Genomic DNA, 25,161 nt, shown 5'->3' with positions numbered 1-25,161 from the left:
GTAGCAAACAGGTGGACACCTCTACTGGAACTGAAATACCTGCAAGGGAAGCAATCTGACACAGTAAAACCTGGGGAACAGAAGGGCACAGAGCTGTGAAGAGCATCAGACCCAAAGCTTCAACAAATGAAGGATGTCTGATGCCCAGAGCATTTAGTTGCCATCAAATAAAGATCTTCTAACATAGTCACTTTCTTTAGAGAGCTAAAGGTTGATTGGAGAGTTGCCTCTAAGGAAGACTGAGTCCTAGAGGACTATTTTAAAACCACTTTAAAAACCACAGTAATACCCAGTTTGTTCTAGGTTACCTTTATGGAGCATGTGTCCAGAAATCTGAAGCTTGTTGATGTGCAGAATGGACCCAACTCCTCCTTTTCTGACAGCGTGAGTTCTCCACGATGTGCTTCAGCCAGGGTATTGCTTGACTTTCAGAGGAAGAAAGCTCAGGGTTTGCTAGAAACAGGCTTTATATTGAATTTCAACTCCATTCCCAAACATTAAGGCAGCTAAGCATCACCACCTTGGAAAACCCAGTCCTTTTGCTCTTAAGCTTTGTGAATTTTAGTATAAAAACACCCATCACTGCTGGATTCAAGTAGAGTCTTCAACCAGTAAAGTTTTTCCACTTACCTGCATTGCAAAAACCCAGTTTTGATACCCAATTTGCCTGAAAATACCCGATGGTAGTACTGGAGATCACTTACTACCTTTGGTGTCACTCTCAGTGACACACAGCCCACCCTGTCAGCTGAGTTATCTTTAGGGAAAAAGGTCTGGGAAGAGGTCAGCTTAAAAAGAAGGCACAAAACAGACAACCTAACAGAGCTCTTCGTTATAACAAACCAGAGAGATTTGTTTTTTCCTAAGGGACAATACTACAAATGATTCTAGGAGATGCTGTTGAACTTGGAAATGCAACGCTCAAAGTGGATGGTTTGAACCAGAAACCTGCTCTAGGCATCCTAAGTAAGGAGAGGATCACGGGCATCCTGGTTCAAAGCACTGGCTTCATTCTCTGCCTCACCTCATTTCCAGCAGAAAATCTGACAAAAGCAACGTATTATCAGGGACTGAAGGAGCAGTTACCTAATGAAATGGAGCACGTTGTAGCTACATCTGACCTACTGCCAGTCAGAGCTGGCATGTTTCTGTGGCACAATACAACATTTTGCAAAAAATGCTTCATTGGCCCTGTGAGTAACACAGCTTTTATTGTTTGACACCGAGCAGGAGCAACCTATGACTTCAGACTGCAGAGACCATACAAGTGCCTCCAGACTGCAGCATCCTTCACCAATCGCTAAATTAAATTGCTTACAGACAGAAAAAAAAACCTTTCCAGAGAATTTCTGACCAAATATAATATTGGGAATATAAATGATTTTTTTATTTATTTTTTTTTTAATTTGCACATTGTCCGGAGAGAGGAAAACCTGAAGAGGCAAACAGTAACCTCTGATATTAACTGCTTTATCGTGGTCCCAATGAACAACAGAAACAGCAGCAAAAAGGCATCACAAAACCTCTGAAAAACACAAGTTGGCACATTAGCAAAGTAAGGAGACAAAAGAATCAAGCACAGCTCACCTGGACAAGGCTGACAATAAAAATCATCAGTAAAATAAACATACTACCAAAAAAAAAAAAAAAAAGGAAGAAGGAAAAGCCCCAAACAAGGTATGTTCATTTTCAGATTATTCAGTACATGTGGTTTTGGATCTTCTAAAAGCACCATTGATTTTCTACTCATATATCAACTCCATAAGCACAAAGAAAGGCAGCCAGTGTTACCAGAGATAATCAAATCGCTCAGGAGAGGGACCTATGTGTTTCCTGTTGCAGTAAGAAGTCCTCTTGGCACAAAGAAACCAGAAAATGATGCCTTTCCCCAGCTTGCCACATTTGGCAACCACTTAAAGGCTATCCTGAAATAACTGCAATTATATTTCCAATTTCAACTGCTGGCCTAGTCATCTCCTCATTGCAACTCTCCTGTTAAAAGCATTTGGATTATCTCTAATATTGCCCAAAAGAAAAAAAACCCAAATCCTACAGCAAACTCTGCAGTAGCTTTATGCCACCTGAAGAAGAGTCTGAACTGCACTTGGTTAAGTAACTGTTAAACTTTAACTACGCTACGTTTACAGAGCTGCACAAAAATACAGTATTTAAAGGACTACAAAAAAAGATTATATTTTTCTCTCACTAAAGTATTGAATGCAGCATGTACTCTGCTGGAAACGAAACGGTGGGCGTTTGATGGCATATTTTAAATAGTATTCCTCTTTGTGCATGCAGGGTAATGCCACCCAAGGGGGGGATTAAAAAAAAAGTCTGTAATTTGCAAGTCCATTTCCAAGTCATATTGAGGATGATGTGAAATTCAGGATAGGATTCTTGAGAGAAATCTCCCTGGAAAATGTGTATGTACCTCAGGGAAGCTTTGGATTTGCTTCTCCACACTGGAAGGCTGTTCTGTCTTTTGACATTTCAATGCTGTTGACTCTTTGCATCTAATTTTGGAATTATTGAATGGTTTATTACAAAGTTGTATCTTTGATTAACAAGATATTTCTCTTCTGCAGCCTCCAAGTTTTCTAAAAATCTCTTACTATTCATCTTGAAACTTTTATTGGCAGCGAGGATATAGCAGTTACTTGTACAATAAAGGATTAATCCTGCTGTCAGGTATTATGAAGGTAACCGACATTTACATGTGTGAAGGACCTTCCTTCATGGCCCTGGGAAAGAAAGGCCCATATTGGTCTGATCATTCTCACACAATTACAAACAATATCATGCTTTAAGGCTTTAGGCACTCATCAGCAGGCATTAAGAGGGAATACTCTCCTTAACAGACTTCTGGCTAAGTGGGTTTTCTCTTTCTTGTGTTGCCTTCCCTGGAGCGTTACAGACAGGCCACAGCTGGATGTGGGGAGAGCAAAGGGTGAGATCATTTTCCTACGGTCGGATTCTCTTCCTTAGATGTCTGAGTGAGCAAATGCTTAGATTCAAACTCATCATCAAATCTGATGCCAAAAGAGTCTTCCCCCGGGTCAGATGAGGAAGGAGCAGGGATGGCTTCTGTCTTCACTTCACTACTTCACATGGCTTGATTATAGAGATAAGCAATTTGATCATGTAATTGCATCCCAATCGTCAAAAAGGTCAGGAGTGCTGGTGATACCATGATCCTTCCTGACTTTTTTCCATGGCCACACAATTTGTACTGCAGAAGACTGAAATGCTTCAGTTCAGACTTAAGTCTTTAGATTTAATCTAGCATGGCATCAAGGGTGCAAGGAAAAGCCACCATGGAAGACCACAGGATACAACTAGAGCGATTTGCTTTTCCTCTTAAATTCTAACTAGCTTAATTTCACTTAATTTTTGCCATAGAGAAGTTAGACATCTATCCTTACTCTCTTACTAATCACTTTCCAAAATCCTACCTTGAACTTGTCTCACTAGCCACAGGGAGAGCCATGACAACTGACTTGGACAAAACCCCTACAGTTCATACAGCTCAAGGCAGGCAAATTTGGGGAAAACAATGAAACCAAGGGAAGAAAAGGTCTCAAGTATTTTATGTTGATACTTACTGCTTGACTGCTTTCAGACCAAAGAAAACAGTGACAGAAAAGCTCTTATGAGGATACCTAATCCATTACGCTGAGATGGTTCCCTCTACCAGAACGATACTGGCACAGCGGTGTCTCACTTCACTCTGCATCGAGGATTTTTTTCGTTACTGGTATGAATGACAGATTTGAATCTGGCAGTACTTTGTTTGGGTTTGGTTTGTCCAGTTAAATGAAGATAAAAGTGTATTTTGCACGACAAATAGATGACACAAGGATTCTGTTTGTTTGTTTGTTTTTAAAGCTCTATACCGTCCTCTAAACTTGCAAGAGACACACAGCAGCCACAGTCAGACTAGTATTTTGCACTTTGATCAATGCAACTTTGCAAGTCTCTCGTGCCAATAATTCTCTTCTCTTTAATTGGTATTAGGTGAGATTATTAGAACTAAACCAGAAAAATATGATCACAGTCTATACTCCTGGCTTTTGCAAATGATAGGTTAAGGTTTAGCAGCATAGTAAACTATAATCAATAATCTTGCTGCTTCTGTAACAATGCAAAAACACTCTATAGGTTGTATCCATATTGCTTAGTCTAAAAATAAACAAGTATAATAAACAAGTATATAATGAGGGGTTTTTTGATGTTGTATGGTGGTCAGACACTGGAACAGGTTGCCCAGAGAAGTTGTGGATGCCCCCACCCTGGAAGTGTTCACGGCCAGGTTGGATGAGGCTTTGAGCAACCTGGTCTAGTGGAAGGTGTCCCTGCTGATGGCAGGGGGGTTGGAACTGGATGATCTTTAAGGTCCCTTCCAGCACAGACCAGTCTGTGATTCTATAAATGAAGTAAGATATACATAAAATATACATGTGCATGATTCCCTTATGAAAAGCAGTTATCTTTGCTGAGAAGAACAAAAGTCCAGTTTTGAGCTAATCGGATAATTAAAAACAAAGACAAAGCAACATAAGCTTAATTATTATTATTTTAACATGTTAAAAATACAGTCACATCAAAATAGGCTACACAGCTATAAAACTGTTGCAGATGACATAAGAAAATAGTGTGTATATATTTTATATATAAAAATCTACAGTATTTACTAATCCTGATACATATTCTGGAGCCTTGTGTTGCTTGCACAAATAAATTGTACAGCTTTGTTATGAATTACAGACCATCGTTAAACACTTGAGATTATTACACTTAGTCACAATATTATATACATACATTTCTAAGCTGCTGTAAGCAATCAGAACTAAGGTAAGCCCAAGTCATATTTATCTTCACAATTTTACTTCAGAGTTTCAGTGTAGTGCTTTGCTACTGTTACTTCGCTGCAGTTTGCAATTTTTAAAATATAAAATTGCCCAGTTCATTAAAAATTACATCAGACACATTATATACACACAAAAAAAAAATGTTTTTGAAATATACTAAGTAAATGTTACTTCCATTTGTAAAAATTGTTTTACTTCTGTACCTTAAAACTTACAGAGCCAACCTGCAGCAGTTATAGGCACTAAAGCTCATTCTTTAAAGGAAAAAAAATAATAATAATAAAAAAAAAATCCATTTCTATGTTTTCAGTTAACAAATCTTACAAAACAAAAGATAACAGGACAACCTTCCAAAGCATCCAAAACTGGTGTTAATACCAATGTTTGGTACTTAAGTATTAGAAAAATCTCTCTGTTAAGCACTTCAAGGACCTCTTCTGGCGAGATCCTCATCGGCCTCAGCCCCCATTGGTTTCAACGAGAGGTCAGTGCGTTCAGCACTTACTCCGCAGCACCCAGCAGCTCGCAGGACTGCATCCTACATGTGCCACTTAACCTGCCTTTTTTTGTTGTTTTTTTGTTTCCCCCCAACCCCTAATTCACAGTCAAGGAAAGGAAAATGCGAAGTAGAAAAGGTTGCAAACACTAATTAAAAATACTTCCACTACCAGGAGTCTAAGCTTCCTATTACCAGTCAGGATCATTTTAGTGTGAAGCGCCACACAGTCTCTCAGCAGCCTGACAGCACAGCAGCACACGCCCCATCGCAGACATGAACCTACCGGCTCTTTTGGGGTAAAAAATGGCAAAACAAAATGGAATTGACATGACAAAGCTTAAGAGAAGGGACACTGCATACTCACACAGCTCAGGGAATGTCAAGCCGTGACCAGATCTCAGACTCCTCCTGCATGTACTTCTCGAGAGCTGGTCATTCTCTGACACCTGTGAGATTTGGCCCTGCAACCAACTTCTTTAGTTTGACAGCACAGCATGGCAAAAAGCAAAGGCTGCAGCACCATTTCTGTATCTGGCATTCCTCTCACTGTGCTCCAATATTTTGCATATAGGACAACATTCTGAAGGTAGATTTGAGCAAGAAAGTAAAAATTCTCCACTTTTAATGCACCTAAAATACTAGAGACTGCCCTGAATTTTAAGCACCATTTCTTAGCCAGATTAAAGAGCCATTTTTGGCTTTCTGCTTTTGCCTGCCTGCTCCTTCTTGCTGAGGAAAGTGACAAACAGTAGTCAAAGGAGAGGAAATTAACTCTCATATAAGATTAAGTTAATAATCCCAAAGCATCTCTCCTGCCTAGAACAGATACTGGGGACGCTGAGGCAGCTGTATAAAAACGACATAAATTCCCATTCAAAATGAATGGCTTCTCAAATAAATTACAAAGAAAAATTAATATGAAATAAAAGTATTTCACAAGCTTTGCCCAAAGTTAAATGCATTTACATTTAAACTCTTTTAGCTCTTTTCCATATGCGTTTGTGTATCATAAGTGCACACTGGCACGCGCACACACACATACACACGTCTGGACAGTGCATTAACAACGTCAGTCAAAGTAAAACTTGTAAATGTGTTACAGGTTTTAGGCAGAAAGATCGTAACACACGTTATTTCAATGTAAGGAACGACGACAGCGTTAACCGTATCGTGGTACATATTATTGCTACGCCTACGTGCATCAGATCACTTTCAAAAGCTTCAATGCAAGTCTAAGAACTCAACTAGCCTTCAAGGAAAGTCTCAAACATCTTTGAAATAGTGTTGGGTTTTTTTTGAGTCCCGCAAACTGTCTGCATTTCATGGAACTGAGGTGGACTACTACTAACACAATAATAATGTTTAACTGGTCTAGGTTCTTGCTGTTTTACTAAGTACAGACCGATTCTCAGAGAAGCACAGATTCATGCATAGACAATCCATCATTTCTATTTCGATAGTGTTGAGCTTGAGCTGATGGGCTTGAATATTGGTACTGTGGTGAACCATGTTCTTCAAAGGTTGCTAAAGTCCTGTTTCTTATTGGACTATCCACAGAAACAGCAGGAAGACCACGGTCTTGGAAAGGCATTGACTGAAAATGTTGATACTTCTGGAAATTATCCAAGTGGGCTTTGTTAACGTCTTGGCTCCAGGGCTGCCTGTAGGGCTCGTGTCTGTAAATATACGCTGCGTCTGGCCACTTTCTGTCTCCTGGTAAATAATCCACTGGAGGGATTATGAATCTGACACCTGTGGGGGACCTTGAGTTGCTGGTATAAGCATCGACAGGGGCTACTTCTATCTGACCAGGGGTTGGTGAAAGAGGATTTTGGCGACTGGCAGGATAGGAATTCATTTGTAGTTTATCTGGAGAATAATCTGCTGAAATAAAAGCACCATATGGCCTACCAGAAGGGCTGGTTCGATTCCCATGATAATGTAAAGGTACTGAACTTGTATTGTCTATACTGGAAACATGCTTTGGAGAATTTCCCTGGTAAATAGGTGGATTACTATAATATGGCAGTGGCTGTTTTACATTCAGTCCATGAGGTGGTCCATCAGGTTGTGATGGATATTTTGGAGATCTGGGTTGTGAAGTGAAGGTGTAATTATTGGGTATTTTTAATGGAGTTGGTATCTTTTCTGCTTGCTTTCTTGGACTACTAGAATACATTACGTGCCTAGGACTCTGTGGACGAGCTCTCTCAAGCATCTCTTCAACAAGATTCTCATTCTCATTCTCACCTTCTGGAACATTGTCATACTGAGAAGCATTAGACCCTCGCTTACCTTCATCAGCATCCAAAACCCTCATCTTTTGCTTTACATTCAAAGGCTGCGTTTCTCCAGGACTTGGTGGTGGGCCCGAAAGCGAATGGTTTACTGGCCTTCCTTTCACCTCTGCAGTGAGTTTCATTGTCTTTTCAATTATTTTGGTATCAGATGGTTTATTCCACTTAGGTACAAATTCCCTCCTTGTATTTGAAGTAGCATTAGAATTTTGATTAGCAGCTGCATTATTATACTGTCTTGAGTTGTCTTGCTCTGTTGGCTGAGGCTTTCTTCTGGTATCTACCTCGTTCTTATGTGCCTCTATTGGTCGAGTCTTCTGTTGTTTTAAGGAAGACTTCTTTTCCACTGAATTAATTCTTTTTCGGTTATTTGGTGAACTTTCTGGTTCTTCTCCTGGGGATGGTCTCCTCTCTGTCCTTCTTGCTGTTTGTGCACCAGTGCTGTTCTGTCCATTAAGCATTGTAGTGGAGTTAAGCACAGAAGGCTGAGGTCCTGATGGAATCTGCCCCAATGGCTTCTTTGGAAATTCATCTTCTTTACCTAAAACAAGAACAGTAATAACATAAAATCACCTTAGTCCAGAAATTGTCCTTGATCTGTTGGTCATGCAAGCAAAAGCAGCTATGAATTCTATTACCTGAGCCTCTCTCTGGGTCACCATCCTGCTAAACACCTCAAAGGTTTTTCTGTATACTGACACCAAACAAAGATTTTGTTCAAGCTCTCATCTCAACCAGTTCCCCTAGTCTTCCTTTGTACAACTGATGCAATCTCACCAAGCTTTTGCTCGTTCATGACACTGCTGCAAAAAATCATTTTCCTAGATGACATTCTGGTTATAGTACCTATTCTCTATGTAACCGTCCTCACACTGCCCCTGTTATATTAAGGAAACTACTTTCTCCACTTTAAAAATCCTTCTCAATATCCCTCTTCCAATCTATTGTCTTCCATTCATTCATCTTTTAACATTCACCTCTGGTAAGCTACACTACCAGCTCCTCACTCACATGCACAAGCTTCCCACCAGACACCTCTGAACTTTCTCTCACTTCTTTTTTTGGGTGGACCTCCTCATTAACATCTGCACAGTTAAGTCCTTGTTCCTCCTCGACCCCTGCCTAGAAATTTCATCCTCAGTATTAAAAGGCTGCAGTATAGCTAAAAGACTCAATGCAGAATCTTGGTTTATTCAGTTCATTTTTCTATCAGTTATAGAACAAATGAAGTAGCTAATACTGATACTGGTTACGTCACGATGGACAAGTTTTGCCCAACACAAGGACATCATTTACAGAGCAAGGTTCTCCCAGACTGGAGCTCAACACATCACAACAGCCAGTGGTAAACATCATTTATGTGAGGACCCAGAACAATCTACATTGCCACTACAGAAAGAATAAAGAAGCGTTTCATTGCTTGATGCTGCTCATAGAACAATTTACATCAAATTTTCCACTGCAGTCTTTCTCCAGCAGTCAACAACCTCTATAATCTCAGCCAAAGTCTTTTACCATATCCACTTGCATATAACTTATTTAATTACGTAATATATTACTTTCCCATTATCAGCAGAAAAGGTCACATACTTCTCATTAAATTTATTAATCTAAATTTAATTTATTTCATGTTCAGTATTTCCCAAAAAAATAAAAAGAAACTTTTAAAGTCACTATAACCAAACAAATCCTACCCTGTACCTATTTATGAAGCAAAAGCTCTGTTGTAAAGAGAAAAAAAAGGAAGTGGCTACCCTCTTTTAAATGTTATGCAAAATAAATTATATAAAAATTATATAAATTATAAAATAATTTCATTTAATTCCTGCTTCTTCCTAAGACAAGAACTGCAGAGTCTTTCTCCATCATCAAATATCATACAGTTAGCACCTCACTTTTTCTAGCTATTTGTAATTAAAATTCCTTTTATGTGTCTATATGGGTTCACAGGAGTGAATACACACAAATGTCTCTATCCCTGACACGAGTGCTGCGCTTAGAAGTGAGCAATGTTCATTTGTACAGTCAACAGTATGAGTTCAATCTTTGATGACTGGTTCATGATAGAGATACACAGAGGAAAGCCAGCAGCCAAGGTCAGTATTATTTATTATAACAGCAGAACAAACTACCATCACAGATCAGCTGCTATATAAACCAAATGAAAACTTACAGTTTGTGCCAGCCAGGACACAGCAGGAGGACAGCAGAGAAAAATACAACGATGCCGTGTGTCACGACAAGATGACTAAATAGAAAGTACTCAACAAAAACAGTCTGGTTTTGCCAAACAATTAAACTTGTTTTTTCTTGATTTTCAAAGTCTTCATACGAGGCCAAAGGTCAAATGGAAATCTACCCTTTCCTCTAGAAACACTTAACTTCAGAAACCTCAGTTTACATATAATAAACACAGCATACTCAGGCTTTCTGTAGAAAAATCTTCACTCTTATTTTCCCCTCGTTATCCTCTGCTCAGTTATGATCCTACAATTATTTAAATACACAAACCTATGCTCTTACACTGAAGGTACTCACTGTCTACCTTGCTACAGCTTGGCAATGAAGATACTCATGGTGAGCCCTCTGCCCAATTACTTGTTCCCAAAAGGGAGACTCCACATGTGACATCATCATGCGGGATTAGACACCTGGCAGGTGATATTCTGTGATGGAGAACACCTACACAAATGGTTGCAAGACAGCACAGCAGGTTACACAGTGGGGTAGCGCCTCAGCATGGGGCTCCAACTCCAAGTGGCTCTTGGAATGACAAGCCTCATGGTTTGTCCTCTCCCACTGCTGGGCCCTGCTACTCACACATCAGGCTAAAATCTGGAGCACGGATCTGTAGCCTTGCACTCCCCACCAGCGCACCATTGGAGAACAGATGAGGAGACAGAGGAATGAGTTGCATGGATGCAATAAATGGATGATTTAACAGCTCTGCAATACACTGTCTGCTGCACCAGCCTCTTCAAAACTGTTCTTTATTCTTTATGAACAAGAATTCACTTTCTGAGCTTGCTTCAGTTTGGCAAAAGGCATTTGCACCATTTAATTCCATTTGTCTCCTCAAACACAGTGTCAGGCAAAGCTGAAGATCTTGTCTTCTAAATAAAAGTGAATTTTGCCCATAATAAATATTCCTGATACTGGAACTATATATTACAGTGCTTTCCATCGCACTAATTTTGAATGTTAATATAGCGTGAATTAAGAAACAATACTCAAAGTACATATCAAAAACCCATCATCTAAATCATATAGAACCAGTCTTTATATGCTGCTAAACCATTTATAACCTCCAGGTGATCCATAGTAGTTATGGGATAGCATCAAAATGGCTCCTTGACATCTGTAAATGATATAATTTCTGTCCTTGTGTGCAATAAATGTTTTATAAAAATGATTTATTTTTTACCATGCTTGAAATTCAGGTATTTAAGCTATATAAAAAACCCTGAAGACCAGTTCCTCTAGTAGCTGCCGTGCTGCCTTCAAGATGTTAAAAGCATGAACTCATTTCCTTTCTTCCAGCTTTTACTCTTTAAGAAATACATACAGAGCAATATGAGATCCTTTGAAATATACTTGGTTGTACAATAAAGGTGGGGTTTCTGTGAGTTTTTTGGTTTTTAATTCCTCACACTTAAGGTTTCTTAATTACCATTAAGCTCTAATAAAACCCAAGTGAGAATACTGCAGACATTTTTTTAAATTCTATCCAGGCTGCTTTGAAGATTAATTTCTATCATCTTTCCTTCACATTTCAATGTAAAAGAACACACTACAACTAGGTATATGTGGGCTGCACTGTCTAGATGATGTATTCTATAACATGAATTACAGTTGTAAAGTGACTATCAGAGAAGTCTCACTAGGTCTGTTGTGAAACTGTTAAAATTTGACATTAATTCATGTACTGAGTAACAAGCAAAGCCTTGTAAGACAATAGTTCAGTTAGAAGAAAACCTCCACATTCTAACAGCTTGATACCATGTTTATAGGCTGGTAATACCAGAGCTTAGTGCTTTCAGGGAAAACAGAACTCTGGAACAATGAGTACGTGTGGAAGGATGGTCAGTGGGGAAAAGAAGAAATACAGCTTTAAATCTTAGCCACTGGGCTTCCACAGAACTTGGTTTAACTTGACCTCAGACAGAAACAACTGCCACAGCTTGCTTAATCACCCACATCTGCATGTGGAACTTTAAGAAAGGCCACATTGCTAGAGGTAATCAAAGCCAGGAAGCACAGGTCCTGTGCTGGTTCAAAAGTGCCTGAGCTCTTATCACCTCCTGCCATAAAAAGCATTGGAAGGAAAGGAGTTGTATAAAGATCTATGATGCTGCATCACAAAGACACCCTGCAAAATGGTCACCTTCTAAAGGAAAACCATTTTTTTTCTAAACTGCAAACCAGATACTTAATCCTAATTTAAGTATTTAGATCATATATACATATACACATACACACACACACACACACAGAGCTGTCACTTCCAGTGGAACTACCAAGCAGTTTAAAAACAAAGTCCTGAAGTTCAAAAAAAAGTCCACAAAATTAAACAAGTAGAGGATAACCAAATCTATCACCATGCACGTTAATACAATGAGACATTCCTTAAATGCATAAAATAGCATGCAAACTATGTCCATGAATGCTTTAAGCAGTTCACTACCAGCAAGAAAACCATGATGCTGCATGCTGGTAAGAGAGAAAAAAGGTAATAAAAGCAAAAAGCTGAAGAAAAGAAACCACAATGCAAAAGCAAACAAAAGAAACCAAGTCACAACAAACATGTCTGTCTTAAGAGGTTCACAAACAGCTCCCCAGAGAAGCATGCAAAAGCACCAACTCTTCTTACAAGCAGCTATCTTTTATCTACCAATTTTCCACTCCAAATCTGCCTAAAGCCTCACATGCAGCTCTCAGCCATCATCTTTACTACTTCAACTAAACTCACTGTTCAAACTCCTCAGATCTGAGCGTGCAGAAACTTTATTTGGATGTTTTCAAGGACATTCAATTGAATATCTGTTTGTGCTGTAGATCCAAAGTCTGAGTTAATTCACTTTCTGGACATACCTGTCTGACTGAGGAACGGAGAAACTTTTGAATTCTACATGAAGTATTTCTAGGACAAGTGCTTTCCTGTACAATCTATGATGTTGATACACAAGGTTTAAAAGCATATTAAAACTAGAAGTTAAGACAAAGCTGTCCAGTTCAGCTGTGATTGTTTGGGCAGCAACCTTTACAATCACTGAATGTGCCCTTGTCTTCTGAAACGAACTAGGCAATCAGTTTTTTCCCTGGTTGCCAGTATTCACATGAGATGCAGAACTGGGTAACAATCATCCTTTTCTGTCCCTCTTTCTTCAACAGAACAGGCTCCCAGACAGAGTTTAGTTACTGGCTTTTCCCAAAGACAAACATAATTGCTTATATCAGAATGTACAGAGCTGGGACTATAGGATTTTCTATTTTTCCTTTAAAAAAAAGGTAGCAATTTAGTAGCTTGTATGCCGTATAGAATAAAAATAAGCAAACAACAAAGAAAACAGGTGAAAAATGGGTGAGGAAGGAGAGAAATGGAAGTAAAGGGAGACAATTTAAGCAAAACAAGAACAATGAGGTGCTTGTTTGCTGCTGGTAAACATATTACCTGACACAAAAAGGAGCAAAGTAAATATGAGCAGATCCGATTGTTCCCCAAAAGATAAGAAATTCAAGTCATATTAAAGAAAGTTTTAGTCTGCTGACTTCTTCCTGCTCTAACAAGTCTTGGTCACCACCCAGTGGAAGTCGATCTCAACTACAAGACTTTTACAGATAATTGCTTCAGGAGGCACTAACAGCCTCATGCATTGAATAGCAGACATATAATTGGAGTAAAGTGCTCTAAGTGCTCTCTCCAGTGAATAACAGTCTAGTCTTTAATTTCAGCACCAGAATATATGCACTTTGACTGTTGTAACACAATTTTCAAGGATGGTAATGGTCATAAAAACAACTCTTAAAACGACATCTTGATATTTTGTGTTTATTTTCCATCAGCGGCGTCCCATGTTACTTCTTCAGTTTACAAGTCCAAGAGAATTTTAAAGAAATTTAAGTGCCTGCACTAGAAGCTCAAGCTGTTGTTTGAAAGTCAACCTCTCCTCCTCCTCCTCTATGTGCCACCATCAGCAAAGGACTTACTAAAATGAAATTATGCCTGACAAATTGAAGGTAGAACAAAATACACTGTCTGCCTTTCTGCTGCTATGTCACTTCTGTAGTACTGACAGTAACGAAAACTTACTTTATAAACATCTCCATTTAGATAAACAATAGAAATGTTAAGACATTTGGTCATCAGCCAGAAGACACAGGTGGCAGCTGTATGTCTGTAAACTGCTTTTGCAAAAAAAAATATCTAAAATTAACTATTTGCTTTGCATCCCTAATTCCACATTTCTTTCAGAAAATATACTTTCTTAAAAAGTCTGTTTAAAATAGGAATATGAACAATGACCAACACAACTATCTGGGTCATATTTTTAAAAAACATGCAAGTTTTAAACATTAAAGATTTTTAAATTATGCCAAGTAATGTCTAAAACTGATGAAAATAATATACTAATTATATCAGTATAATTCTCTATATTAATTTCCTTCATTATATTGTGAAGTAGTTGTAGCACACGACAAACAAGGCAGAAAAATTAGTTTAGTTGATTAAAATATGAAGTGCATTGTATGAAATAGCTACTTGTGTATTCTTCAAGCACAAGTGAAAAATCCAAAATTTCTCTGAAACAAAACACAACCGAAAGAGAGACACCATCAGAAACAGGTGAACTTACATATTTCTATTGTTTTGGCTGTCAAAAGGCACATTAAAAGCAGAAAACAGACATTATTTAATAGATTGTCAACCTAGTATACACTTCTGCACTGTCACTGATGAGTATTTAAATAGATATTTGAATAAAAGATACCAATAACAAATTTAATAAAATATACCTTTAAAGATAAATAGCAGATCAACATTTAAACATTTATGGCAAATGCAAGATTCAAACTTGATCTTTATCTCTAATTTAAGGCCTTCTCAGCTACTGTAAGGTTTCTTAAACTTTCAGTTTTAAAAAAAAAATCCAACCCAGGATCCTTCTGCTCTCCCTTTTCAGGACACCTTATATCAAAATGTAGGTGAGAAAATGTCTCAAGAACAGACCTGAGAGCCTTCAGTCATTATGATGGGCCTGACTGGCTTGTTCATGAAGCACTAGATTAATAAACTATTCAGCCACATATTTTTGAGTAGAATATGACACTTTCACTGGTAAGCACTTTTGTTTATTAAATTCAAACAGGATAAAAAAAATATGTATCGACACACAAATATTGTTTATTGAGCATTGCATTACTTATGTAGAGCTACAGGAATAACTTAGAGAAAAGCTGGAAATTCTATCCATATCTTGTGAGCATTTAAAGAATTTTGCTGCTGTTTTAAATAACAGCCAAGGCAAGAATCTGCATGAAGAAATTTCAGAAGTCAATGGTGTACAATGAAGTATACCAAGAAAATTCCTTTCACTATGCTCTAGACATCATCCTTGAATTAAGGAAGAGATTGTCCTCTCTGCAGCAGATCTGGCTCCTTGAGAAGATGTAAACAGGAGTCATACAGATTTAGAGCAGTGTGCTGTTCAAGAACCTGCTGTGGTGTGGACACCCTTCATAATGTTCCAAGCAATCCAGACAATACCAACAGCCTTTTCTACTAAATTTGCTTGAGGAGATGTCAGAGGGGAAGTATCTTAAAGGACAGTTTCTACCGTAGAGCTGTCACAGCCTGCCTCGCTGAGGGCTTGACAACCAAGCAGCTTGCAAATAAGAAGTGTGCTTATCCACACTGTTTACTGTCTATGTTCATAGAGTCACTGGAACAGGGATGCCTGCCCTGGGTTTTGAGAACAGCACTGAAGTTGCAAGTCATCCTCTGAAGGTTGTAGTTGCTAAGTACAGGCTATCCTATCCTGGGCTGCAGTTAGACTAGGAATTACCACAAAGAAGAATGGAAAATCCATGGTTTGTTTTATGCGAAATAGCCCTAGCATTGGCAAAAGCATTTCACTGACATCCAAAATTAGCATGATCCCCTTAACATCCATGTTCTGGCTGAGAACTTTAAGGGTTTTATCAGTGATAAAGTGTTAAACAAAGTCTCTTCCTTCCTTTCTGCTCTGAAGGCAGCAAAGAGCTCCTTAATTCCACGGGAGAAGCCATGGAGGAAGTAAGCCAGAGAAAGCTACATCAGACATAAGCAGACATCCACTTTAAAGTAACACAAAAGTTATTACCTCCTTTAATATCCTACTGCAGCTTACCCTACTAGGGCAGGAAAATCTATACAGCCTAACAAAGGATGCCAGATGGAAAATTCCACTGAGTTTAATTAGCTGACTGCTATTCCTGGATTACTGATACTGATGCAACTGTAAGATGGAGATTTTTTTTTCTTTTTCCTAACACCCATTTTTACTTTAGTTCTTAAAGGTGTAATTGTTGCTCAATGAAAAAAAAAAACAGTACAAGATAGGAAGTAGTGCTTTGATTTCATCTGGGAATACTAAAATAAACACTATTTTCTCAGGCTACAGTGGATACTTAAATGAACAGTCTGGTATTTTTTGTGTGTATTCCTGCATGACATATAATGGTTTCGTAAGTTTTACATGAAATTAGAAGAGAAATAGTAAAAACAGACTGAAGATAGTAAAGATAGTAGAGCTAGACAGATGTAAGCAAAGCTGAATGTCTAGAGTATGCTGAGAACCTGTAGAAAAATATTATTGCCTGAAGACAGTGATTAGTAAAACCAAAATGAACAGACTGGGAAAAGGAAAAAAAAAAAATCAAAGGCTTGTGAAATTCATATAAAGAACAAATGAGGCAGCCTCACTCAACTACAGATAACAGCAGACAAATCAGCTAGATTCCCAAGGATTAGGATGAAGGCATTTTATATTTATTTTGTGAAAAGTTAAGTAATGTTCCCATTTACCCCTGTCAAGAATATACCACACAGAGAGGCTTTCCCAGGCTACTCTGAAATTAAAAAGAAAAAAGCTCAATTCCTCATCCAGCACCAAAATATACTTCATTTTGGCTTTGCTTTTCCTATTTTGATATCAAACCACAGTCATTATGATTTTTTTTAAAAAAAAGAAAAGCTATTTTACTATTCTTGATGTTGCTTTAACTATCCAAAAGGAAGAACCAATATGGCTCAAAACAATTACTGTCCTGTCAGTTAGTCATATCAGAAGTTACACGGACGAGTACGAAGTATGAGACGAAACCACTTGCATTCCATTGCCAAACTGTCTCAGCAAGAAGATACATTCACTGCCCTTTGCTGTTGGTCTCCACAAGAAGACTCCTTGTGTCTCACACTTTCTGTTACTGCATTGCAAGGTGGATGGCCCTTATGTTACCTAAAGCCTCCTTTAATTTTCTGTGAAAATCCAGATTATTCTCAAACAAAATTTCACTTGAAGTCATTTTACATTCGCCCAAAAGAAAAGCCTTAAAACATAAATAAGTTAGGAACAGATTCTGTTTTCACTCTTTTTCCATCAAGACAGTTTCCAGTAAATTCTATTTTCTGCAGAAACTCTCAACCCGAGTGACGTGCATGTGATTTCCTAGGCTGGAAGATGCATTAACTCCACCATGTAGCAAACTACAAAAATCTTTTCCAACTCTTCAGTTACCAGAGTGTCAAGTGAGAACTAGAAACTTCTCACTGATGAAATCTACCCACCTACAAACAATAACAGCTTTTTGGGATTACCAGCTCACTGCCCAAACATAATAATGGAGAATTCTGTAATATTTAAAGTTTAACAAAAAGCAGTCCCATGATTTTCCTTTAACATGATGGAGTGGATTTGATGCTAAAAGACAAAGTTACTCATTGACATATTTGCTCACATCTAGTCACCCTGTCCCAGCATCAGCTGCAAGACATCTCACAAAGTGCACAGTTGAAGAGTGGTGCTGAAAAGAGCAACTTGCTCTGCAGAATAAGTCAAGACTGAAACGTAGCTTGTGGAAAAAGGATGGAGAGAAGGCAGGATAGGAAGGCTGTGATTAGAAAGAGGAAGAAGCATTGCATGCAGTAACAAGGAGAAGAACTGCAGACTCACAGAACGAAGTCTGTAGGTGAGAAGGACCAAAACGACCAAGCAGACAAAAAGTCAAGAGCAAAACTAGACTTAGACCTGTTGTGGGTGGAAGAAAGCATGTTGGAGAGATGCTCTAGAAAGCTAGGAAGAGGGAAAAAGACAGGAACAGGGAGCAAAAGAAACGGGAAACTCTGGTAAGAAGCCAAGATGATGGGGAACAAATGTACAGAAAGTGCTTGTACTCCAGAGGGACAGAGCTGCTGAAGAACCAGATGAAGCAGGTATCTATTTGTGATGAGGAGTCCTGAAAGAGCCCAGTAGCAACTTAATGAGGTTAAGGTAATTCCTGTCATATTTTTAAAATTTTTAAAAACATATATTCTTTCTCACATACTATTTCACAAATAGCAAAGATAAAGAAAAAAGGACTCTCAATAATCATAAGAAAAATTCTAATTAAAGATTGTGGAGAAAGGGATAGAAAAGGTACTAGAATCATAATACAGGAAGGAGAGATCTTGTACACATTTCAGAAGCAGTGCCCCACGAAACAACCATCTCTGCTCTGCAACTGAAAAGCACAAACACAAAGGCTGAGCAGAAACAAAGAAAATAATTCAGTTAGACACCCAGGTCTATCACCTGCAAACAACTAAAAATCTGGACTTGACCAAGAGAAGAAACTATTTGTCCTAAGTTTGTTCCATAGCTAAAAACGCTACAAAAAGTCTGGATTCTCAGACAACACCGTTGCTTCAAATAATTTTAAACTTTGATATTCAATCTTCTATCTTAAAGATTTTATAAATCCAAGTTAATAAAATTATCAGAACATGGGATGTTTCAAAGTGCTTTGCCATTAGATTACAACCAGTAAACAAAACACCAAAAAAAGAGCAAACTCAAGAAATAAAAGCTGTTGACTTTAAACTGTAAAATATTTCTGGAGGAAAAAAACCCTCAAAACCTATGCAGTGTTAGAGAGATAAATATTTGCACAATTTTTAACAGCTTTAAAAATGGGCAACGTGTGAACAGCTCAAAATATCTAAATCTGATTATGTACAAGTTTCTTACCAGCTGCAGGTACATCCAGCTTTGCTCGTTTCAATTCTGATATAGAATTTTGGAGCTGGTCTATTACAAAGTCATCTTCATAGAAGAAATCCTTGGCTAAAGACTCCTGCAGAAATTCTACAAGCTCTTCCATTTGTAATTTCATCAGATGCTCTATATAAGAAGAAAACATTAATACATTAAAATATCTTGATTATCAACATTGGGAAACATACTTAAGACATCAGATGCTTTTGAAACACTTATTAAGCAGATAACAGAATTCTACACCAGAAATCTATAAAATGCATTACAAATTCTCTTGCAAATCAGCATGGAAATGGTTTCTACTTATCACTCTCTACTTAGGGCAACGTTTCCCAAGAAGGAGCATCTTCACAAAACTAGCTACAAGTCACCCTCCTTCAGCCTTCTTATGTTCAACAGCTTCAGGTCTTTATTTTTAAGCCTGTATCCTCAACTTACAAAACACTGCAGCAGATCTGTACAACATACATCAGTTCTCTTATTAAGAGCTCTGAAAAGCAGTAAAACACTTTAAAAATTGATATTTACAATATCCTCATTCACAACTGAATTAACTTCCAGTGAAATGATGATGGCAGTTCACACTTCAGAACCATTGCTTCAGGCTCTCTGAAAATTCAGGTACTTTTTGCTACTTCAATCAATTTCAGGTCATATTTTAAAAGTCATTTTACAGTTATCAGATTATTTTTCTTTCCCTTTTTACAGAGCAGTAAGGATGTGTTTCCCACACAAACCTATTTGGTTTGCAAGGCTGTAACAGCGTACTTATATAGCTTCTTTAAGCATATGTACGCCATTAAAAGTTCCAGAATGTACAATCTCTATATAGAACCATAAAATAATGTTTTTGTACAGTAACAAAAATGCTCTTGGCATGTATCCCACAATGGCACTTTGACTGGATAGCTATACTGTCATTGTTTCTAAAGGTAGACAAGAGACCTTGTCTCCCTTGAGGGGAGACCTTCTTGCTCTCTACAACTACCTGAAGGGAGGGTGTAGTGAGGTGAGTGTTGGTCTCTTCTCCCAAATAACAAGTGATAGGACAAGAGGGAACGGCCTTAAGTTGTGGCAGGGGAGGTTTAGGTTGGATATTAGGAAAAATTTCTTCACTGAAAGGTTGTCAAGTACTGGAACAGGCTGTCCAGGGAAGTGGTGGAGTCACCATCCCTGGAGGTATTCAAAGGACGTGTAGATGTGGTGCTTAGGGACGTGCTTTAGTAGTTTAGTGGTGAACTTGGCAATGCTGGGTTTACAGTTGGACTAGATGATCATAATGGTCTTTTCCAACCAAACTATTCTATGATTCTATGACTGGAAACCAATCAGAACCTGTCTTCTGCCACCTTCTCTGCCAGCCCTCTAATCTCCTCTCTGTTGCGGTAAGGCACCCTCAGTGTTTCGATTGCGGAGGAAGTTGCTGCATCCTTGCTAAGCAAGGAAACCTGCACTTTTCCTCAGGTCTCCCCATAAAAAGAGTGGTGAATGAAAAAAATTCTCAAGTAGATATCTATTTGCAAATAAAGTAGAGAAACCAAAATGCTAAGCCTAACGATGTGCCTCTGAATGTTTACTTTCTTAAGTACAATCATTTAAAAAGTAACCTTTTTCATTTTTCAAAGCAATTTATGAACAAACTAATGAATACACCCCAGTGAGGCAATGAGGCAGTATCACCACGGTTCAAGGAGGGTAAACTAGCAAGTAAATTAAGACATCAATTCTGCAGTCTCCATGAAGATCTCTGAATTCACAGAGAGTTCAATGACTTAACTAAGAAAGTCAAAGTCCTAGAGTAAGACTGCATCAAACCTGAGCTACAAGGTATCACCCTGAGAAATGCTCAAGTATATTTAGAAACTAACATCCATCCTCAACAGCTTTTTGGATCTTTTGCAACTTAAGGTGCTAAATCATTTTGGGGAACCAGGCATAGATGCTTTGGACAATTCTTCACTTCAAAATCTCAAATTAAGGCAAGAGACAGAAGAGAAGGCCATCTAGGCAGACTACAAAAATTCTGAATACATTCTTGGACAAGCAACGGTAGAGAGAAAGACATACACTGGTGATCCCTCATGGCTGAGTTGTTTGTTGATAGAGTTTCAGGTATTTAGTGGCACACTCTGGATGCTTTGTGCCCTTTTTTGATTAATTTAATAACTGTAGAGGCTAACAAGCCATTTCTAAACTGTGGAACTACATATTTTCCCCACTGTTTAATCAGCAATACAGCTCACCTCATGTCAATGTTTGAATAATTTTCTTACTGTAATAAATATTTTTCTGTTTTGGGTCTGGCTGAGATGGAGTTAATTTTCCACACAGCATCCCTCGTAGTGCTGTGCTTTGTACTGGCAGCTAGAAAAGGTGTTGATAACACACCAGCATTTTGTTGCTACTCCTGAGCAGCACTCACAGCATCAAGACCATCTCTCCAACATTTCCTCCCTTGCCCCACCAGTAGACTAGGGGTGGGCAAGATCTTGGGAGGGGACACAGCCAGGATAGCTGACAAACAGACCAAAGGGATATTCCACACCATAGGACACTGGCTCAGCAATACAAGCTAAAAAAAGGAAGGAGAGTGGGGGATTCATTACTACAACATCTGTCTTCTGGAGCAACCGCTACGCTTACTGAAGCCCCTCTTCCTGGGAAGTAGCTGGACATCACCTGCTGATTGTGAAGCAGAGAATAAATCTTTTGTTTTCCTTTGCTTCTGCATGCAGCTTCTGCTTTATTAAACTACCTTTATCTTGATCCTTGAGGTTTTTTTCCATCTTATTTTCTCCCCCGACCCTGTCCTGCTGAGGAGTGGAGTGATAGAGCGGCTTGGTGGGTACATGGCATCCAGACAAGGTCAACCCACCACACACACTCACATTTATAAAGCCAAGATTTTAATCTTTTGGTGCATAAGGAAAGAAAAATACCTTTCAGAAATAGCATAAAGGAAATGGGAAACTAAGATTTTCACACAAGATCAGGCTACAGAAAATGAGAGCAAAACCAGCTGAATCTCTGTTTAGCATTCCAATATTTGAGGGATTTCTTACTTCTGTGTAGTTTCAGAATTGTGTAAGACATAGCAGTGAGAATCCGCTCTCCTTCAAGTATGTAGATATCCCATATCCTGAGGCTTAATGTAAAGGGAGTCTGCAATGACAGAATCAGGAAATACTGTGAATACAGTCTGTCCCAAATCACAACTAAAAAAAGAAACAGAAAATGAAAAACATACTCACACGATCAAGGAAACACTGGAAAAACCACTTTGTTGTGTAAAAGCTGGTGGACATATCCTGGGAGTCCTGTAAAAAACACAGAACTTTAAAAATACCCAAAAAATCAAGTAATGCCTTGCACTGTCCATGAAAAAACATTTTCACCTTGAGGCTAAGGTACCCAGTATTCACCATAAAGAATTAATTTCACTACACAAAACACTATCACATCAATCCACAAAATACAATTTCTGTCTTTTATAGTTTTTCTTCATCCACTTCACCACCTGAAGAAACATACATTCAGAGACACAGAGGTATCAACACATCTTAGACCTTCATCTTATTCTTGGGACAGAGGCAGCAGAGGATTAAATTGTCTCTCAAGAAAATAAATCAATATTCCGGAGCCTCCAAAGTTCAGGCACTGGGTCCATTTAGTCTTTCATTTATCTCTAGTAAGGCTGCCAGTTCATGCCAAAGGTTGAAAAGTTTTTATGACAAGAATACCAGAAACCTACCAGAAATCAGCCTAAAACAATAAAATTCTTCCAACACAGGACTCCAAAACAGCACTTAGACTGATAAGGAATTTCATTCCTTAATTAAGGAGCCTACTTTCCCCTAGAGCACAGACGGTCTATATGGTATGCCACCCCATTCAAAGATGGCTGAAGCTTCTTTGCAGTTTCATGGAGCTCTTCAAAATTCATTGCACAGTTAGAGGAAAAGCCAAAGTAAAAGCTGACAAGTTAAGAAACTCTGAATATTAACTTTGGGCTAACAACATATTCTCTGCTCACCACTTTCAGCTTTTCCAAATATTTCGAGTATACAAATACTGAAATAGCAATGGACCAAATCCCTCTGGTTTATCTGTAGAATCTACCTTCATCTTTCAGCAGGTTAAAATGGGCTCATCGTAGTGATACATTCACAGTAAGAAAGGAGGAAAAATAATGCTTAATATAATTGAAATAATCTTTATGTTTTCACTTTGAGAGTCTTTAAAAAAAGCAGACAGAACAAAAAACACCTTCTTTTGAGATTTCTCTAACCCATAAGAATGGCCATCAGCCTACTGAAAGATACATATAATGGACCATGCCTTTCCCTGATAAAAAACCTGATTGCTATTAAATCTAATGCCACTATACTAATTCACACAAAACCAGAACTGAGTTCTGATACAAAACTCAAAAGAAAAATATAAAATAAATATATAGAGACAGTGAATGTTTTCTGTATCTCCCTAAACAAGTGGCCAAGAACTCCCTCAGAAGGAAGCTATCAAAGCATTTTATTTAAATTAGCCTTTTCAGTTAGTAAAGTGACTTTATGCACTTTTCTGAAATTTTCTATTTCCAGTGACCCAAGGGGGAAGTGGGAGAGAAGATGGGGGATGGATGACATAAAAAAAAAAGGTTTTTATTATTAAATGCAGTAATAAGAGGTATATAAGCATATAGAAAAAAATTAGTAACATGCCAGCCTCAGGCTGTATCACCTCAATCATTTATAATTATTTTTAGATTTTTACTAATATAAGGGTCTTTTACCATTTACTGATAAAACCACCCAGTCTTCTTGGGATTATTCTATATTTTGTTCCTGAAATGTGACAACCTCAAAAATGACAATAAGAATATATTTCTAAACAAGAATCATCATCTTGCATGTATAGTAAAAACTAAATCCACAACTTTCATTTCAGGGTCAAGTTAGTTACAGATCTTGATTTATTCTATTTATTTTTTTTAATAAGACAAGATCATCTTAATTTTTATTCGACCTTTAACAGAAGAAAGGGGTTTTTTTCCGTAACCAGATCTGCCTAATTCCATGTTATGAGCAGGTCTTACAGCTTGTTGTTACAAAAAAGACATTAAATTATATTTTATAATACAACAGGCACATATTGGATGCAATTCATCATTGCCAAGGTGCTAGTCTGCTCCCAAATTGTCTTTTTTCTTTTTCTAGGGAAATAAATATACTAAACAGAAAATAATATAGTCCTGGGAAGATAATGTTTGTAAGCAACTGTCATTCTTAGAAGATGTTGCTGTAACTGAGAGCCTCTTACACTGCACCTTTTAAGACCTGGAGATGGATTCTGGCAGAACCAATGTGATTGTCAAAGAAAATTCTTAATGACTATTGGAAGGGCATTTTTCTCCCATTAGAAAAGTAATTTGTTCCTTCAAATAAATGAAAAAAAAAAATAAAGAGCATATATTCCTACATAATGCTCAACATTTAGCTTTGTGAAAATACTACTGAGTATGTGCAACTGCTTTTAAAAGGACCACTAACTCCTACTATAAAGGTTATTTTTTAAACAGAGACTAAAACTGGTTGGTTGCAAAGTCACCACTGTTCAGAAAAGAGTCACAGAGCTCTACATGCAACAAACTCTTCATAAAATGCTTTAACATCAGCTTGCTATACAGTAGTTTGCACAAGGCCAGGTAGAATGACCACATATTTTCCTTAACTCAGAGGTCAAAAGTGAGAAAGATACAAAATTTAATTACTCTTCGGATCCAATTTTATCATAACTCTGTCAAGGTACACCATAACTTTGTCTATAATGAAAACAGCAGTACTTCTGCTCCTTAGAGCTTTGCATTTTTTTTTCTGAGGTTTGAGATATTCTTAGCCTAGCAGGTTAACCTGAACAGAAACAAGGTAGCAAGCTGTAAATTAGCATTGCTTTGATTGCGATATAAATACTTACCAAATGCTGCTTAAGTTTGGACAAAAACTTTTTCAGTATTTTGTCATGATGTTCTTGAAACCTCAACAGTTTTGGAAAACCAGGAATAAAGAAACCTAAGAAAAGAAGGTGACCATTTAACAGGAGTCTGTGTTATAAAAATGACATTAAAAAAGGCATTCAGAGCTCTGAGAATATTATCCTTCTATAAGACCACAGGATCTGAACAGATATTCATAGCAATATTATGATGT

The 25,161-nt window shown here is 37.9% G+C and overlaps 1 protein-coding gene across 1 annotated transcript in view; it reads right to left on the bottom strand.

The window, feature by feature from the left end:
- Positions 1-4,556: 4,556 nt before the first annotated feature.
- USP6NL (USP6 N-terminal like) overlaps positions 4,557-25,161 on the bottom strand; it is a 51,344-nt gene continuing 30,739 nt past the window's right edge. The window contains exons 8-12 of the mRNA XM_010170681.2: positions 24,929-25,023; positions 22,210-22,275; positions 22,021-22,120; positions 18,932-19,084; positions 4,557-8,205 (exon numbers count right to left, since the gene is read on the bottom strand). Coding sequence (XP_010168983.2) covers positions 6,776-8,205; positions 18,932-19,084; positions 22,021-22,120; positions 22,210-22,275; positions 24,929-25,023 — 1,844 coding nt within the window. The 3' untranslated portion in view covers positions 4,557-6,775. The remainder of the gene's footprint in view (positions 8,206-18,931; positions 19,085-22,020; positions 22,121-22,209; positions 22,276-24,928; positions 25,024-25,161) is intronic.

Source organism: Antrostomus carolinensis, unplaced genomic scaffold, assembly GCF_000700745.2.
Source record: "Antrostomus carolinensis isolate BGI_N321 unplaced genomic scaffold, ASM70074v2 scaffold3766, whole genome shotgun sequence".
Taxonomy (NCBI): Eukaryota; Metazoa; Chordata; class Aves; order Caprimulgiformes; family Caprimulgidae; genus Antrostomus; species Antrostomus carolinensis.
The sequence above is the reverse complement of the archived record's forward strand: the minus strand, read 5'-3'. Positions and strand labels throughout refer to the sequence as shown.